Source organism: Acipenser ruthenus, chromosome 23 (genome assembly GCF_902713425.1).
Source record: "Acipenser ruthenus chromosome 23, fAciRut3.2 maternal haplotype, whole genome shotgun sequence".
NCBI lineage: Eukaryota > Metazoa > Chordata > Actinopteri > Acipenseriformes > Acipenseridae > Acipenser > Acipenser ruthenus.
In genome coordinates, this window is record NC_081211.1 from 22,792,376 (window position 1) to 22,812,457 (window position 20,082).

At 40.1% G+C, this 20,082-nt stretch overlaps 1 protein-coding gene across 3 annotated transcripts in view; it reads right to left on the reverse strand.

Moving 5' to 3' along the window:
* LOC117413430 (Kv channel-interacting protein 1) overlaps positions 1-20,082 on the reverse strand; it is an 83,104-nt gene that overhangs the window by 48,935 nt on the left and 14,087 nt on the right. Inside the window, exon 1 of one of the 3 annotated variants that reach the window (XM_034022612.3) lies at positions 14,744-15,455. The exons of 1 other annotated variant lie outside the window; for it this stretch is intronic. In XM_034022612.3, coding sequence (XP_033878503.1) covers positions 14,744-14,801 — 58 coding nt within the window. In that variant the 5' untranslated portion in view covers positions 14,802-15,455. Of the gene's footprint in view, positions 1-2,163; positions 2,384-14,743; positions 15,456-20,082 lie in introns of those variants that run through there. One more of the 3 variants, XM_034908763.2, reaches the window with a different exon arrangement.

Consider the following 20,082-nt stretch of genomic DNA (forward strand, 5'->3'; position numbering starts at 1 on the left):
GCTTGTTGTATTAATCTCAAACTAGCCAATTTACAAAACGAAATGTCCCTGTTTTTATTGTTATTTTTTTATTTTGTACCCTAAAAAAGCGATGTGGAAGATCCTCGCTACTAGTTATTCTTTTCACATTTTCCTCTACCTACTTACAAAATAGCCCTCAAGCGCCTACTATAATCTGTTCAACAGCACAATGAATGCACCATTTTTTCCACTAATAATAATCAGTGCAAATTCTGCCAAGCTACACCTACTCAGTAAATAAATGCATAAATTATGCGTGGAATAAAACAAAAACAAAACAGGTAATTGATAATTTGCATGAAATTGTTTAATTGCAGTTGCTGCTCATGTTTTAGTCAGTGTCTAATGCTGTATGGATGTTTGGATGTTCTGTCAATTGTCTGTTCCTTCCCCTTGAAAACAAGATATGTCACCTCAAAGATCTGTCCTAGTTTTTTTTTAATTTTTTTATTATTATTTATTTCTTAGCAGACGCCCTTATCCAGGGCGACTTACAATTGTTACAAGGTATCACATTATACATTATTTCACATTATACAGACATCACAATATTTTTACATACAATTACCCATTTATACAGTTGGGTTTTTACTGGAGCAATCTAGGTAAAGTACCTTGCTCAAGGGTACAACAGCAGTGTCCCCCACTGGGGATTGAACCCACATCCCTCCGGTCAAGAGTCCAGAGCCCTAACCACTACTCCACACTGCTGCCCTGGGACTCAATGCGCAAGGAAACAATGCGCAATTATGGGATGTTTAGGAATTGCCCATGTAGGTGTGACACTAATTGTTCAAATGGCTGTGTTTTTATTATTCTATGTTTTCCCATATTGTTGTTAATGACCTGCTGCTGTGTGTGGCTGCTCAGCAGGGTAGGGCTAGCAAGCAAAGGGCCTCAGTTTACTCTCCAGCCATCAAGGAAAATGCCAAGACACTATACTAATTTTATATCACTTCACTGGCAAGCAAATTTGCTACATTAAAAACAATTAACTAAAAATGTAATACATTTGCTCCACAGCTGTGGAAAAACAAACAAGCAAAATCCTAAAAAGACACACTGCAGGTGTTTTCAGTTTGGATTTCCAAGCATCTAGTGCTAGACAAGCCACTCCTCATACACATACATTGAATATCAGTAAAAATGTGTGATTGCTCCTGTGCGTACATAAATATTTAAACAACCAAAAAAAAGCATTAAAAAGCATGAGCAGAATGCAATACAGGTTGCCACTGCATTCAATACACAACACCCCTATACAATACTTTCACTGTGTCTGTCTGAAACACACATCCCCTGGAAAGAAGATCCAACACATTGCAGATATGCACAGTAAATCAGGTGTATGAGTCATTTGGATAATTTGCTACTTGCAGCCAGCATTTTTCCACTCTCAAGATCATGTTTGTTCTTTCAGAGAATGTACGTTTGAACCTAGATAGTGGCCAAAAAGCACGCACATTGAAATGCAATACTGTGGCCTGCAGGTGAGTTATAGACAGCCAATGCCTTCAGTATGACCCCCTCTGGAGTTCCAGGTTTGTTCAACTAGCTCCCCTCAAACCAATTTGTTTTCCAGATCTCTAGATTAAATAGAATATCCAAACTGTGTATGTTTTGAAGATACACACGCAATGCACAGAATTTGGGATTCACCTGTTGAGGTTTGACCCTGGAACTAACACACTGCACCAGCCACTGTCAAAAATGATGATACAGGTATGTACAGGTCTCTTTAATTGTTAAATTCCAATAAATGAATAACACTAGACATGAAAGTACTCTCCTAAACTCCCTGAACACACGTGGCGTGTGAGGTAAGGGGCAGGTTTTGGAGATGGGGGTGAAGAAACCTCCAGATCCCACCCCCAGTGCTTCCCAGCTGGAGGAGAAAGATCCCAGGTGTAAACTAGCAGCAACAGAATAATAAAAAAGACTCCAAACAAAACAAAATACAGTGAAATAAAAAGCCCAGAGCTGTTCATCTCAAAGAACTGTGGTTTGTTTTGTTTGATTTTTCCTTCAAAGCCCCCCCCTCTCTCTCTCTCTCTCTTTCGATTTTTCATTAATATTGAATCACCTTTTGCAATTGATTTATATTTGATAATGTTTAGGTTTTTCTTCCAGCTCCCTGCTTACCTTTGGAGGGTCTTCGCTGTTTGGTGTGCAAGGACAGGGTGCCCACCACTGCTCCCATGCTTATGCCCGTTGTCAGGTTCACCTGCCCAGGTGTGTTTCTTTGTGAGCCTTGGTCCCAGCTTCTCACTCTCAGTTCTGGGCCCAAACTGGGAGCTGCTACCCTGAATAATTCTCTTCTCACTCTCTATTTATTTCTGTGTTTGCGTGAGCATTCAGTTCTCTCTCTCTCTCTCTCTCTCTCTCTCTCTCTCTCTCTCTCTCTCTCTCTCTCTCTCTCTCTCTCTCTCTCTCTCTCTCTCTCTCACACACACACACACACAGCGCCTGCCTGCCTCCCTGCCTCCTTGCCTCCTTCCCTCCCTCCCTCCCTCTCGGCCCTGCTGCTATGTTATTATTCACAACGAGAAGCTGTCAACGCTCCAGTACTGGTGCAGATTCCCCAGGACAGAGAAAGGCTGACTGAAGGATCAGAACCTTTTGTTGGAACAAAACTGACTCACACATGCAAACCACACTAAACTACATTACACAGCCTAGCTCCCCACCACACACACACAAAGCACCCCCTTTGCATACTAAAACACCCATCCTGTCTGCATGCATGACTAGCAACCATATAGATCTGAATGTGTGTAAGCAAGTAGTTGAATGTGTGAACTGTAACTTGTTGTGTGTGTTTCATGTATTTACATGTTTTCTTGTGAGTATTAGAGATATGTCAACATTTTTCTTAAATCTGAATTGTATATGCTACAGTCATTCTCTCAAGCCAGGCATTCATTAAACAACAAATTCATAATGATATTGAAAGTAAATCCAAACCAAAGACTGGTTTGGCAATGAGGCTAAATGAGACGGACTGCCTCTCATATAAAGATATTATTAAGTAACTCAGGGGTTCAAGGTGAGGACTGCAATCCAAGAGATCTGAATTCTAAATCTTAATTAAGCTCCAGGCTTGTTGGAAACAGCTTATGAGTAGCATAGAGACTTTAGATCCCAAATTCAACTGTCACCACTGACATAACATCAAAGAGTAGGAGTTCATTTTAATCTCTGGTCCCAGATTATAACACAGAGAGGTGATCAACAGTACAGGGAATCATATAGGAGATATTGAGGCAACAAGAGTTACTCCAGTCTATGTTTTTGGATCCACCTGTGCATCTGTGAATTATTTACAGAAACCTAATAATTAGTAGGTCATTATTGAATAATACGTCTATTAAACCAACAGTGAAAGGGCCCTTCTGGATGGCAGCCACCCACAGCAAAAGCTATTCTGGGACTGGGTTTAAAATATATATATTTTTTTCCAATCTTTTCGCACTATGGGCGTGTTATTGATTACTTTTTTTTTTTTGGAAATATTGTAAAATAAGCAGTTTGTTAAGAGATGGACAGCTTTGTGGTTTGGTGGATGGAGTGGATTTGTTGGTGTGTGGTGAGGCAGTGATTTATTCCGTACCAATCTAACGCTGAGCTTGTTCAAGATCAATTTAACTCAGTCTTGCTTGCTGTAGCTCCATACTGCATGAAGGATTTTGTTGGAGCTTTATAATGATAATTTAAATCTCTCCTACAGCTATAACCACTCCACAGGTAGGCATATACAACATTTAAAACAGTATCAAAAACACTGGCATTTTATTTTGCAAGAAAGGGATACGTTTACAACAAGAAGCAACAACAGCAAGCACATGTTATTGGGCGCTTGTTATTTAATGGCGATTGAACCAGAATGCCACATTTATAATGCAGCCTTGTGTGTTGCAGTCTGTATATTCACATCAAGGTCCGAGGGTTGCCACCTGTCTCTGTTTATCCTGGATCATCCCGGTTTTGAGGAAGCTGTCCCAGGATTTCAACATGCCTTCCCGGAACACTAAAAGATATTTACTCGTATGCTTCCAATCTGCTAAATTCAGCACACGTTACATATATCAAGTTACGGTACAATATTACTGCAATACAGGTCCCATATTAACTGGTTGTCAATACTATAGTAGTGATATTATCAATGATACCCATTGGATGAATACGGTATATGATTTCTACCACCTCAGAGGTAGCAACCCTACAAGGTAAAGATTTCAATCCTATAAGATTTAAAATTGATATATTTGTATACTGTATATATAACATAAACCTTTGTCAAGAAAATCACCTTCTTAATCTCATTTCAGATTTGTAAGTAGGTACATTTATTTATTTATATAGTGCCTTTCATACTGCAGTATCTCAAAGCGCTTTACAAGTCAATAAAAACAAGTTACAATAAAAAAATGAATCGAAACAACAATAAATAAAAAACATCGATATTAGCAGAGAAATTAAAAGAGAAGAAAGAACACATTTAAAAATGTGTATAAAAAGTGAGTTTTCAATCGTGATTTAAAAATATAAAGTGTCTCAGCATCTCTAATGTCAGATGGTAGTTTATTCCACAATCCGGGGGGGGGGGGGGGTCCTGTAACTGAAAGCTCTTTCTCCTTTGTAGATTCAGCCCTTGAGCACCAATTACTTTGTTAATATCTCTAATAAGAAAGCACGATAAAGCAGCTGGAACCTGATCTGTTATGAAAGAGGGGAAACGAATTCCAATGAGGTAGTACACTAGTACTGGGGATCTGAGAGCCAGCCAATCCAATACAGTATAAAAAACCCCATAAATGGACTTGTTTTAATCTCCTTCACACAGCCCCAGGCTGCCATTCACAGCAGAAGCCAATCCTCTTATCTCAACATGTGCCGAGCTTGTGTGCCGTTTCTAAATTCACTACAGGTTTGAAGTAAAGGATTGCCGGATTCGAATGATCTAACCCAGCAAGTAATGAGGAAATAACCCATCGAGTTTCAAATTAATTACGAACAAGTCATATCTGTTCCATCTTTGAGGGTCATGCTTTTAACAGAGAGCAAACAAAAAAAATAGACTTCCAATAGACTTCAACCCCAAGGCCTGCCATGATGCACTGGGCCTGCTGCTAATTTAATTCAGAGGCTTAGATTTATGACCCTTGAACTCCCATTGAGAATCAATTTTTAAGAATTTCACAATGAACATCATACTTCACATCTTAACCTCCAATAACATGTCAGCTAAAGTGCCATGAATCTGAACCTGCATTTCGCACGCTGTTGTTCACAGATTATTAATGATATGCTTTAGTTTTTTTTTAGTAGTACACCTGCATAATGAAGTCGATTCCTGATGCTGGGGAAGTTGGGGGAACACACTGGTTGAAATAATGATTGAAGCCTCTTTTTCAGCCAAAATAATTTTGGTGTGTGCAATATTTGCTTTCATGCAATTAACATTGATGTGTGCTGCTTTTGCTGTAGAAAACAGATGATAATAAAAAAAAAAGCTTTGTTCTTTTTTTTATTAAGCGTCTTGGGATCGTCACATACAAATGTACTGTGGTACTACAGTACAGTATACACAGTTTACTGCTCAGTTCATGCAATAAAACAGTCATGAAATCCAGTGATTGCGCACCACTTTCAGCATCAGAAGTTCAGGAATAACCAACACGCAGTGACTTAACGGAACTGCTAAAACCACTAAAGCAAACCAAGCAAATGGAAATACAGTGCACTGTAACCCGTCAGATCGGATGGCTGATCAGAACACTAGGAAATAGTCCAGCCTCCCCCATCTGATTCCAAAGAGTGACACACTTTTTCTAGCGGTTCATGAGGTCACCCAAATCCCTCCCGCGGGTAACTTTAAAATCTACCATTTACTCTGATACAGCGCAATTCATGCAAGAGCATTGAACAGAGCCAATAACTCAATGAAGGCAAGCTTTGAATGTGTCAGCAAGCAGGTCTTAGGCACAGCCTTCAAAGATGAAGTGGTTCTGGGACACCTGTCGTTGACAGTGGTATTTGATACCATTGGACAGATTGATGTAATGCATGTTAATTTAAACACTATCTCAATCCAAAGAAACCACCCTAAAGTTGAGCTGAATTACCTTTTATTGTCACTCTCCTATAAGATATTATACTATTCATCTGTCCTTCTATATGCCAACAGTTCCCTCCTTTCCGGTTAACCGTTAACACAATTCGGTTTTCTTTCATCGTGGCTCTTTTAAAAACTTCCAGTGCACTAGGCCTTCACCTCTGGGAGTCTGTAGCAGTCTAACCCTTCATGTTATAGACCTCATTAACACACCACACCACCTTTCATTAGCACTAAAATGTAAAACCAGAACCATACCCCTGTATTTATCCCCAGGTCTATCTCAGGGCACCTAGCATCTAGCGGGTGACAGGCAGAAACCAACATGCAAATGAAGCGTGGCAGGATCGTACAATGATCCAATTAGCGGAGAGGATAGATTCAGGTTTTATTCTAGTGTCAGCGTCCCTCTGGGATTCTAGGGCAGTTATCTTTCATCAGCGAAACGAATTACCTGCCATCACGCCGGGAGAGAAGGGCTGGGTACAGGACCAGACTCTAAAACCACCACGCACCAGATTAATAAACTGCTGTTCGGGTTTTATTAATGTGTGCTGCAGGATTTGAAAATAATGTGGACCACTGAATATACAGTAGAGGGTAAAGACAAGCCTGCCAAATGACCTTTACTTGTGACCTAAAACAAATTGTGTGTGTTTAACCAAAATTAAGATCATGCCTGTGGTAAAGACTTAGTAGAGAACTAGCAAAATTAACTGTCCTCGTCCTGTTACAAAATGTGTGAAGGCATAGGATTGTGGGGGCATAAGAATTATTTTTTAAAGTAAGTGCAATAAGAAAAATTATTAAAAAGTACATTGACAGTAGAGTCAGCACTGGGCTTTTTTATTATCATACTTTTGTTGTTGTTGTTGTTGCAACATCATCACGCTGTATTTGTATTTAGACAAAGTGTCAGTGAGAGTAAATTCCTTCCCTATTCATGCCACACCAAAACATTGCAATTATTGCGGCTGTTGCCTCAGCCAACTCAATGCGTACTGCATTAGTATGATGTCCTGTAATGAATGAACCATTCCTGGCAGCACTATTAATCACACTATTCATGCTCAGGAAACTCAGCTTCATTAATTAGCAATAACATTATATTTTACTGCAAAACAGCCAGCTGGACGTGAGCACAAAGCCAGCACAAAACTCCCTGTGGGAGAGCACAAACTCCCTCTCTGTCTAGCACCTATTCTTCTTTCCTCTGTCGTTCAAACATTTTAAAATGCTCACTGCAAATGTACATGACGTAAAAAATGTATACTGAAGTCCAGTGAAATCTCAGGCTGAATGAAGTTCAATGGCACTACAGAGGCGCTACAATGGCAATGCATCACAAATGTGTTTCTGAGAATGGTGGAAACAGGATGCATGAACTGCTAAAATATCCCCTCAGCAAGTTTCCCCTTTTTGTTTCTTAAATATTTGGTTTTCCAATGTGAAAAAAAGAGAAGTCACTTAGAAGCTCTGAGGATTGCACAGAAATCGGCAGTGACGTTTTTTGTAAAAACATCAATCAAGTAACATATGGTTTCTGTACCAAGGGGCAAAAGAAGGGCAGCTATGATGTTAGAATCCTTTGTTAGAATGGGCCAGCAGGCACATTTTCATAGTTTACCTATTCTAAAAACTAATACACACTGATAAGCAATTTAAACAAAAAATGATACCCAGCGTGTCACCATAACAGGTGCAATTTCAATTTGGCAAAGGTATAGTGCCTTGAAGCTTTGAATGAAATGCTGTTACAAAACAAGGGATTTTAATTTTGAACAGCGCTGGTGCGAAGGCATCTTTAATATTCAGCGTAGTTCCAGACTGAACTCCCCTTGGCAGCTGTTTGAAGTGTCTGATTCACTGTTATTGTCTGAATCCTTGTATGTCCGTGTTTAAACAGATATTACACAGGAAGTGACAGGGTGAACTTCAAAGCATTTCTCATGTGTCTTGTTTTAGAATGGCAGAGGAGGAATATACACACCAGGAATTGGATTTATTGAAAATTCAGAACTCTGCATGACACCTACACCAACGGCTTCAGCAGCACTCAACAGCCCTCTGATTTACAGTCCTGTGGTTTAATAGTGTAAGGTTAGCAGTGTAAGGTTTGAGATGAGCGGTGGAATGTGCCCAGGACTGACCCGCTTGGCAGACCTAAGTCAGCGTGTCAACCCAGAATGCCAGAGAAGCTATAAACTGGCACAGGGACTCTGAAAAGGTGGCAAGAACAGTGGCACGCTTTAATAATTCAAAAGCCTTCCCGGATAGAAATGAATGAGAACGTGGAGAATCTTTGTTTTATTAAAAGAAAAGAGGAAAGCGACACAAATGAATAGAGCAGGTTGGAGTGAACTGCTTCAGTGCTCTTCACACCATTTCAAAGCACTGTGCCAGCCAATATCAACAGCACCAGAATGCAACTTCTACACAAGACCAACTACAGCTGAATATCACTGTGTGGCTAATTCAATTGGAGACGGACAGCTGGAATTGGACACAAGCTGGGCACTGGGGCTTGCAGAAAATTCAGCAGGATTATTTCAGACTTTCCATTTACTGTAAACCCTTTGCAATTACTCTGGTTCAATCTGCATTTCATTCATGCCTTCGTTTAACTTGTTTGCTCCATCGCTAACATTTACAGAGTTTCATTTTGAGTTTCATTAAAATTGCTAATTGTTAACTGTAAAAATGCTGTCTCCTGATGGCACATGTTGTATTCAAAACCCAACAGTGCCACCCGTGATCACATTTAGTAACTGCAAGTTCTTTGATTATGACGTGTGCAATCTACTACACCTCTTAGAGTGTAGTTGCAGTGAGCACAGGTATGAAATATTCAGTGGATTATAGTTAGAGTGATGTCAACCAGCAGTTTGACAACACTAACCCAGCTATCAATGCAGTTGACTGGCAGTTGTTTTCCTGTACACTGATCTACAGTACATTTGTCACAGAGTCTGATAGAAGTGATTATATGACTAATCTATCCTTTCATGCTCTTGCTGTTTTTATATCTGTATGAGCAGCTAAAGTCAGTTTTTAGTGCAAATCACGCAGTACACTGTCAGGGAGCCCACCTCCTGGAATAGCACCCCTGACAGGTCAACTTCAGCAGCACAGCTCTTTTCACCCTTAATATATATATATATATATATATATATATATATATATATATATATATATATATATATATATATATATATATATATTATTTATTTATTTATGCTCTATATATACATGTTATGAAAACGAGTCTCTCTAACAGCAGTGTGCATAACTCTTTGGTATATGTTTGTCTTTAAAGTATACACAACGTGGTGGGCTGCATTTTAATGTCTGCAGGTTTCTGTAAAGTACATTCAACCAGATCTGTTATCTAGATTTGGACCAGGATTGAATTAGTGTTAATTCAAGAACTACGAGAGGCTAGACCATGAAAAAAGGTACAGTAGCATTTATTTTTTTGCACATGAAATGTAACACCAGGGAAAGCTAGTTAAAAAGTCACATCACAGCCAAAGTCAGACACATTTGAACCCAAGTTCAGACACAATAGAAGAATGCCAGTGCCTCATCAGTGGACTCCCGGAGAGTGACTGGAGAAAGCAAGATTAAACCTCTACGACCCTGACACTGCACCGGGTGGCAGCAGCGATTTCTCACGGCGAGGTGCCGTGCCAGCCTGCCAGACACTCGCTAATCTAATTCAGCATCGTTTGTTTTAGGTTGTAGTTATTTATTTGGCAGGGTAGGACAGAGCCTGAGGGATTACAAAATAATCACTTCTAGACTCCAGTGCATGTTCCAGTAATCGATCTTACTGCTCGCAATCTCCTCTGAAAAGACTCGCTCATTCACCCCCTCACTCTGCCTTTCCTGCTTTATCCTCTCTTTTTTATGCCGTCCCCTCTTCTCTCCTTCAGCCTCTCTTTCTTGCTCTTTCTCTGAACATTTTTTACATTGTTCACTTAGAGAATGCCTTTAAGAACAATGCTTGCATTGAATGATGACACTTGTCATTGTTAACTGGATGAACATTAGAGTTCTGCAAAAACAAAGCAGTCAAAGGAATTTGAATGGAGATTGGATGCAAAAGACTATCAATACAGCAAGAGATGGACAATTGAATTTCTACTTCACTTGTTCAGTCAAACCTGTTTTGAATGACTATTCAAAATAAGCTTCCTTCCTCTCTCAGCCCATTATTATAATTTAATTAAAATCGGTTCCAATCCATTTATACGCATGACAATATACATCAAATAAATTCACATGGTTTACAAAATTAAAAAAAACAGCACCCTGTAAACTATAACCTTGCGCTTTCACTGCTATTAACATGCAAGACACCTTCAGTGATCCATGAAATACCAATCAGCAATGAATACTAAAACACAAAACATCACAGAATTTAAGTAGCTTGGTGAATACGGTGATGGAATTAAGAATAAGGTAGCAGGACTGACGCAGGTGTCTGGAGAGATGATGAAGAGTATCTCAGTCCAGGGCATGCAGGAGGGAAGTGGGCAGCGGCAGTTATCTCGGTGAAGATCTCATTCAGCAGCCCCTCCGCTGGCTTTGTCTGCCACAGCTCTAGCCATGGGGAGTTAGTATGCGTGGAAATAGCAGAGTGTGGAGAAATGAAACAGCGATCACTGGAGAGTGAGGCACAACTGCAAGGGCACAATGAGTGCTGTCAAGGGCTATCAGTGTTGTGCAGAAGGGTATGGCACAGTGTTGTGTGCAGCACAAGGGAGGAGGCACAATCAGTGCTGTGCATTTTCTAGCAAGTGTAAACACATGATTGGCTAAGACAGAAAGAGGGCTATTGTCTGGGCTCCCTCTAATACAGCAGCCCTGCAGGTGTAGCCCAAACTAGGACAAAATTAAATGCCTGGGAAATGTGGAATTGTGGTTTCAGACCAGGCCTTAATCCCTAGTAGATAACTGTTGTTTGTGTGCATTGTAAGTACATTGAAGCAGCAATCTTATCAAAGCTTTCAAACAGCAGTTACAGAGAAGTGCAAGGCTGTTAAACTGCAGGATACCTGCCCTCTGGTGCTGACCTTACTATTCCCCTGCACTGTGAATGAAGTTGGTTGAGCAGTGGGGTGTGACAGCTTGGGTGCAGGCAGGCGGTATGGAAGTCTGCCATGACGCTGTGTAACTCATTCAAGGCGATGCTAATCAATGCCTTTTTAATGGGATAAATGCTTTGCACTAATTCGCAGCTGAGGCTCACAGTACAGTGTTTCAATGTAGTTCAATTGAAACCATGCAGACTATTGAGCCAGGAGCTTGTTGGTTGCTGATTGGTTTTGGACAGGTGTATATAATGCACATGGTTGTAGGTTGCAGGGTTAAAAGCATTGCATTGAAAGTGTATTAAATGAATACACATAGCTCAGCCATTGCTCTTTAAGAGCAGAACATCATGGCAACCCATTCCACTGCATGGAATATACAGCTCAGGACAAATGTATTGCATCACTATAGAATGAACTCATTTTTCTTCATCAAGTCCAATGAAACCTGCTGAACAATGTTACGTTAACATATTGAATTACATGTCGCTTTCTAGTTTTCTATATACCTAACGAAAAACTGACAGAAAGTGAAAAATGTGACATTTCTAAATCTAACATGAAATACTGTACTACTATCATGGCTTCTGGTAGACTTTGGCAATGTCATTTTGTAGCTTATTAGATTACATGATGTTAAGTAAAAGATCTAAATTATATTCATATAGTTTATTTTTATTTTTTTTAACTATGTCTCAATATTAAAATTCTAGGTGATGCAAAGCTTTTGGTCACAGCTGTAGCATCATGAATATCAGGAGTTCAGTCTGCATTAATTATTGAATTTTGTCTCAGTGTTTTATTAGTTTGTCAAAGAAAAATAAACTATAATAATAAATACATATCCTCCTATGAGCCCTGGCCTGTGCTAGCTGGAAGCAGCTTCACAGAACAGTGATTTCAGCAGCTGCTCTGTTTCCTCACACGACGACACCGCTCACAATTTTCAATTATTAGGCTCAATCTGTGTGTTGAAAGATGGAACTTTTCCAGGATGAGTAATTAAGTTTTACTGGTGGGGAGAGTAGCGGTTCCAAAGAGACAGAGTGAGAGACAGAGCGTTACTATACCCCAGGTGTGTGGGGTAGAAACTAAACTTTTCAGTTGCCTCTGTACATCCCCCCAAAAAATGTTCATCTCCTCTATGTCTCCTTTTATTGCCACTGTAGAGTTAATGCAGTGGGAATTAGACTGGCTAATTTGTAGAAGGCTCTGAGCCATGGGCACTGATGAATCTCCTGCAGTCCGCCCCATGCCAGGGGACTGATTTATTTAACTTCTGAAGTCTATGACTTCTGTTTAACATGAAAAATGAAGTCCCTTGATTCTCCATCGCTTGTCAGATAGACACGTTTACTAATCCCAAAAGCAATTGTTAAATTTACAGTCTTTTTTTATTATAATGTGTGAAGCTAAAACACTGCAGCATTAGAATGGAACGCGAATTTGATTAATGAGTCGCCTTGAATATGGGCCAAGGAAAGGAGAGCTTCATCTCTTCATTCATGCGAGTTCAAGAGCTCTTTACAACTGTACACAATGAGCCCCTTTCCATTGTGCATGCACAAGGATTATTTGTAACTCTCAATCAAGGCTGTGAACTTCCACACTGTCCAGATATAATGTTAGTTGTTCTTAAACTACAGTTAATTAAATCGACCCTGTCACAGTCAACCACCCTTGGATTCATGAATTCACACACATTGTGCAGTGCATTTTGCCTTTTTCTATTCTTCTTGTGGTGTGTGCATTATCTAATATTTAAATGACATTTGTGCAGTGGGGGCTGTGCATTCCAAGGTTAAGACAAACCTCACATGACATCACTATGCATTGAACAGACTCCACTGCATTGGTTGGATTTGATAACTCGGATCACTTCCATTGTCTCCATCATGATTACACTGAGTATGACAATGTGTGTGAGCTTTACACTGAATACATCCGTAGAACGCTTACAGGTCATGCCGGCAGGGGTACGTGACAGCTGTATGCATGAACCACAAAAAGACCTCCCAGATCTAAATGACAGACCTTTAAATATATAATGTGTCATTCCTGAGACAGCACACAGGTCTTTTTAAATCCACTGTAACTAATGCATGCCATCATTGATCAGTGCAAACTGGCACATCGTATGCGGGAGGCTTTGTATATTATAACAGCTATAACTGTCACAAAGTAATGAATAGCCTACCTTTATATGTCAATGACCTCATCACCAGAAGCTGGAAACAATACCCCCATGCACCATATATACACTTATATATCATTGCTTTAAAAGCAGAAGAAGCCTGTCTCAGACAAATTGTGTTAGCTGCCTCTGTCATTCTTTCATTTGTGTGAGTCACTGGCAGCCTCTGTCTAAATGTGAAGAGTAGTATGGGTAAGCAACTAAGACTTTGTTCCAAACCACATCTGACAATCTGTTCTTCCAGCTCAGCCATAGATACATTTACACTAAGTTTTATTTCAGGTCATTCCCCACATGGTGTGTGGACTGGTTGAGTTCCCTCAGGTGGGAGAAAGTGCACCCAATAGAGTTATCAACACCTTCCCTGGCATGCTAAGGCCTCATGCTGGGCCACAGATTCAAAACAACTGTGATGGAAAACTAGTCTGCAACCCTTGTCAGCACTTTGTGATGCAGATCGCCTGAACCTTATCCAATTCCAGCGTTAACGTGCAAGCTCAATCCCACTCTTGAGCCCCATTAAGCACGCGATTAGAAGTAATCAATTTGACCTTTGATGTGGTACACACACCTGCCTTGTATAGAAACCAGGTTAGGTGCTGTATAGGTGGCGACAGGTTTGCAGAAGGCATGAACTTGAACATGTTGGTGCTGGTTGAGTTGCAACATGCTTTATTAACCATTCATTGAGATCTGAATGAACCAGCTTTCAGAGGGAGGAGAACAGAGGACAATCATTGGAACAGCATTCTGCATGTTCAGAATGGTATCCACTGAAGAATGAGACATAGAGCAGACCGAGGAAGAACATACTGTGCTTGTTTTGAACTCAAATTCTGAATCACTCACAGGCAGTGAATGAGGGGTTTCGGAAAATAGCAGACTGCTTCTAGGAAAAAAAAAAATCCACTTTGCATGACGAAGGAGCTACCACATAAACAGGATCCAACACAAATCAATCCCCATCTCCCACATTCACACACTGACTCCACACCTGTAAACAAATACACTCAAACACAAGGGTGCACACAAAATATGCACAATACACAGAAAGCTCCCTCATGCACTCTCACAGGTACACCCCCTCCCACACACATACACAATATACAATAATGTGCTAATTTTACAATAAGCATATTGATATTTACGTACTAGACAAAATAATCCACCTGCACTTTCTTTTACTCACTCAAACTCATAAGACATCTATGCAAAACACTCACAGTCACTTAAATACACAAAACCCTAACAATGCTTGAGCTCAAAAATAAAATGAAATAAATAAATACATAAATAAATCGAGTAAGGAAACCCTACCTTTGCGAAAGCCCACTTGTTTGGTTTGCATGGAAAACGTTCCCATCACCACTCCCATCTCCAGACTGGAGTATGTGCGTATCTCCGTCTCTCAGACTAAAATACTCTTTTTGCTTCTCGCTCTTTATGCTAAATTAGCGTCGTGTTGTGTAGTGTATTGTAGTGTACTGTAGTATAGAACAGTGTGGTGTGTAGCGTAGTTCCACGTCTGTCTCACCCAAAATACGGACCAGCAAAGAGCTTCTCTCTTTTTCTATCGTAGGGGACTGGGAGAGCTCAGCGTCTGCAATGCGAGAGGGTCTCTGGAAAAAAAAAAGATTCCCGAAGACAGCGAAAGAGAGAGGGAGAGAGAGAGGCGGGGACTCTGTACTTCCAAACCGATACACTGCGTGATTCTGCACAGCCTTCAGCTCGCTCACAACCGGGCTAAGAAGGGGCTCCGCGGGAGGTTGAGCTCGGTGTGCGTTGGGATGAGGGCTTGCTTTTAATGCGTTAATTAAATGTAACACCGGGGAAAGCTAGTTTGCCGAGCAGTGTACTTCTCCACTGTGGTTTTATTCTCCAGAAGGATGAAACAGTAAGGAAATAGCACGTATATCAATAGACCCGCTGAGTTGCTGCATCTCGTTTACAGCGATGTCCTTTAGTTTAGTGGAAGGAAAGTTGTTGCGACTGTTTGTGAATAATCCAGCATAGTTTATCCAGGTGCAATTTTGACCTGGAGGAACAGTAGTAGCAAGTGAGTCATAATAAGATATTATACCATTAACCCAATTAGGTTATTTTTATTTTTATTTTAAATTCACCTTCACCAGCATACTTCTAATTCCAGCCGCTGGTGAGCCAGTGAGAGCGAGCTGGGGATTTGAACCCATGTTGCCTGGTTTCAGCAACATGTTGATGTTTACAGCAGTTCCATTCACTTCGAATTGCAGACAACAATCCACAGGCCTTAGAATCTCTCAGTAAAGACATTTTAAAAGGTTTTGTTCTGTTATTGAACCTGCATAATCAGCTCTTCAGGATTGCTTTAACTGTCTTCCTCCTTGAGGGGAATTCATACAATCACCATCACTGGTGTACCCTGCTCAGAGATGGTGCTTTGTGATTTTCTGAGCTGGTGCTAAAAAAAAAAATCAGTCAGCTGTTTATTGTGTAATCCAAAATGAATATGCATGCTGGAATCTGTGTCTAGGGTGTTATGTACCAGCTGTGTGCCCAGTAGGAGGCCAGTAAAAATGTGTTCAACCAGCTTAGCATAGGGTTGAACCAGTATGACCAGTAGAATTCCAGCAACCTATCCAGTTCTAACCAGGACAGACAGGTCTGAGATTAATAGTGAGCAGTGGCTGGAGGAAGAAGGGTGGTGCTGGAGCAATGTGGAGAGGCTACTTCACAGGTCAATGAAACTATATTATAAGAAACTATAGTGAAGTTGGCTCCTTTATGACACACAGCTATATATGTACACACACACACACACACACACACATTGGCATACCATACCATTATTATTTGTACAGTCTTAGATGGTTATTTTTTTATTGATTGTAGGACATTTAGAACACTGCCTCCTAGCCTCCCTTATCCAGGCAATACTCTGACCTCAGGGGGATGAAGCAAAATGCATAACGAATTCAATACTTTCATTACTCATTTACTCAAGGTGAACTACTGACACTACTGAAATGGAAATGAAATAGTTTGACATGCCGGGATGGAAGATGTGGTGTGCTTCTAAGCTAATGGAGGTGTGGGTAGATAGCTCAGTTATCCCCACAGCCGAGGCTAAGTGTGATGTTTGAGAAGTACTGCTGTCCGGTACAAGTGTTATTAGGGTTGAGGGTAGGGAAAGATCGTTCCCTGATCTGATAAGGATAATTTGTCTTCCCCCACAATCTCATCTGCCCCAGAACCTGAGATTTATGGAGTTTTTAAACGGGGGGTATTTAGCGATAATTAACGCTCGTAAAATACCAGTCTTTCATCCGGCTGAACTTTCATACATCAATCAAAACACTAGCTCAGAAACGAAACGCTGCACCACATTTCGTGAATAATGCAGAGCCTGGAGACTGGAATTATTTCAACAGGACAACTGTTGATATATAAATGAGGAATTAATTAGAGCTGTTAATTTTTAATGATGTGTTTAAATATATATGTGTATATATATATATATATATATATATATATATATATATATATATATATATATATATATATATATATATATACATCATTAAAAATTAACAGCTCTAATTTATTCCTCATTTTATATATATATATTAGACACCCCATCTAGTCGGTAAGCCTCAAATTTCCCACTGTGCTAAGGAGCCAGCACTCCAGCATGGTGCTTTTCTAACTAAATAAATACATTAAAAAAAGAAGAATTTTGAAAATGAAAACTGAAAATAAAGGTTCTTGGCTTTACAATACAGAGATACGCAGTACACTCTCACCAGCCTTGCTCAGTGTGCCACCACCCTGAAAAAAGAAATGACTGCAATATGCCCTGGTAAAAGAATGGCAAAGTGCAGTTATAAAGCAATGTGAGGGCATGGTAACCCTAAAGCACAGACATGGTATAAGCCATGGTAAGGCATGGTGTAAGCATGGGCAAAGCATGCAAACTAAAACATAATCGGTATTTTTTTAAAACACGCCAACAGGAGCTAGGCTTTACTTTATTCATACTGATGTGCACGTGCCATATTAAACATCTGGAATCGGTGAAGCCATCAATTGACAGTAATCCACGTGACACATGATTTCCTGATTTCAGTGCAGATTGGGTCTGGAATTGCAGTGTGTGTATATAATGCAGTTTGACTGGCTAGTAAGTGTACATTATTAGATAGCAATAGAATGTAATCTGCAGTTGCTGCACAATGTGTTATAGTGATCCCAATGCAATCCAAGTGCTGCTAATGGTAGTAACGGGGCAACTAAAGTGCAGCCTATCTGTACCCTGCTGTCATTTGTTCCAGTTCAGTGCACACAGAGAAATGGCTCTGCGTGTAACTGACATGATGCCTGCTTAACACACAGCACTGACACCTGGTGTTCATTAATGGCAGAACACCACTGTAAGCTTTACTGTAGCAGTACCTGCTGTGTATACTGAACAGCACATACAGGAAGCTCTTACAATGCGGCAGCTCTGAGAGGCCTGGGAGTCAGAATGTGTGAGTGGAATGTTTTAATTTCAAAACAATATGATATTACATTATATTAAATCACAGCATACTGTTGAGCAGGACATACTATCATATGTTATAGGCAACTACAATGTTTAATGACAGCTAGTATTTTATATAGGAGGAGGCCCCAAAGAATAATAGTGGGACAATACAAAACCAATACTTGATATGAAACCATAAAATACCATTTATGTTTGCAATATGACACTGCACGAAATATTGTTGTACCGTATGAAGCAAAAAACCAAAGCATATGTGTCGTCGCTGCTGTAGGGATTGGCTGCCTTCTAGTGGTTTCAATATGAAATCACACTCGCGTTCAGTGGAAGACCTCAATGTTGTTCCAAAAACACAAGACTCATGAATTACTACACAGTAACTACAGGAAGCACGGGTTCCAAAGAATCCCAATTATGTCAGCCCTGGTGTTCAAGAGTCTGTATAAAAGCAAATTATATTGGTTCTAAATAAATAAATAAATAAATAAATAAATAAATAAATACGCGTCAATGTCACCACCTGTAGATCGGTCGTCTTTTGGGACGTCTCCCTTATTAACCAACACAGTGGTTAACAAGCAGTGTTTCGCCTACTGTGATAAACCTTTACTAACAGCTGATCAAGGGCTTTGCATACTTCGTTAATGATATACCGAGGGCCCTATTCACAACGCTTAAGCTCTGTTCAAGTATGTTTTCGGGTGTAGTTTTAAAATACTGTGTAGTTTCATAAATGTGATGCTTATTTTGTTTATTAAAAAATACTTTTAAAAAACATTTTTATTGTGAATAACAAACTGTCAGTAACACCCAGAGAATCCTTGCAGGGGCTCCACAAGTAGGATTTCTTCACATTGCTTCATAGTGTAGCTTACAAACTAAATTAAATATGGCTGTTTAGTGTTTGATGTAGGTACACCTCTATCAGATTAGTAGTTCAGAAATTCTGTGCACATAGATGGAGTTTTAAAACCAGTAGAGGCCTCTGTCACTGCAGAAAACTAATATAAGCGTAAAATTATATGTTTTGCTTAATATGAACTTCTAGTGTAGCTCCTTTCATAAGAGGTTTAATAGCAATCATCTTTCCCTAATGTCAGTGGCGATCTCTTCCCAGAAGAGGGCAGTCTTGTGCAGTTTGTGCACACATGCAGCTCTCCCTGTAACAATCTGGAATCTCCAAACTAGTACGTTTCCTGGACTGATCAGTGGATATTATAGTGAATACTTAAACACTTGTGATACCAGTTGAATTGGTAAATTACAGTTTGTTATTTGAAGAGAGAATGTCTGTTCAGGGTAACCAAGATATTTAGGGAGTAAGGGGTCTGAGTAGTGAGGTAAAACTGGCAATTAACACCCTAGCAATTAACAATCTCCGTAGCAATTAACAGCCAGTGGCTGTGCATTTCTTCACCTGTCCCAGTACTTTGAGATGTATAGCGCTATGATCTGTCTGCACCACATTAACTAAAACATCTGCTGTGTTCTTACCATGACCTGGTATTGAATTTGAAAGAGAAAAATCCATGTTGCACCAAAAAATGCAGTGAAAGATGGACCTTTGAAATACAGTATACCATGATAAAAGCATAGCAGGAGTAGTGAATGCTTTAAAGAAAAGATAATTCTGTCAAATCAATGAAAAAAACATAGTCAAAGCCATGCTAAATTACAGTACGAATATACCAAGATATCTTTCAGAATGGGACTGACTGGCAGCACAGAAGGCTGAAGTCCATTGTTTGTCTCTCTGCAGGCCAGGACTGTCAGAAGAGTCTGTCTGTCACAGGCTGTGCTTGACTCCTGATTACTGTATAGCAGCTCTTCAGCCATGCAATGCCAGCACTGCACTAGTAATACTGCTGGGCTATCATATTTCATTTCTGGAGGGCTACACTGTTTAACTTTTGACCCCCCTGCACAGGCAAAATTCACAGCCCAGCGAACAGACTCTTTCATTCCATCTGGCTTGATGGAGCTGAAGCAATATCCGCTCTCTGGTCTGGAGTGGGCAAAGTGTAACAATAATCGTAAGCTGAGAGGACTCTGCCCAGCTCACAGCACTGTCCAGACAGAAACACATGGAGAGGACTACTGACCACCAACTAAAAACGCTCTGTAGTTCTCAAAA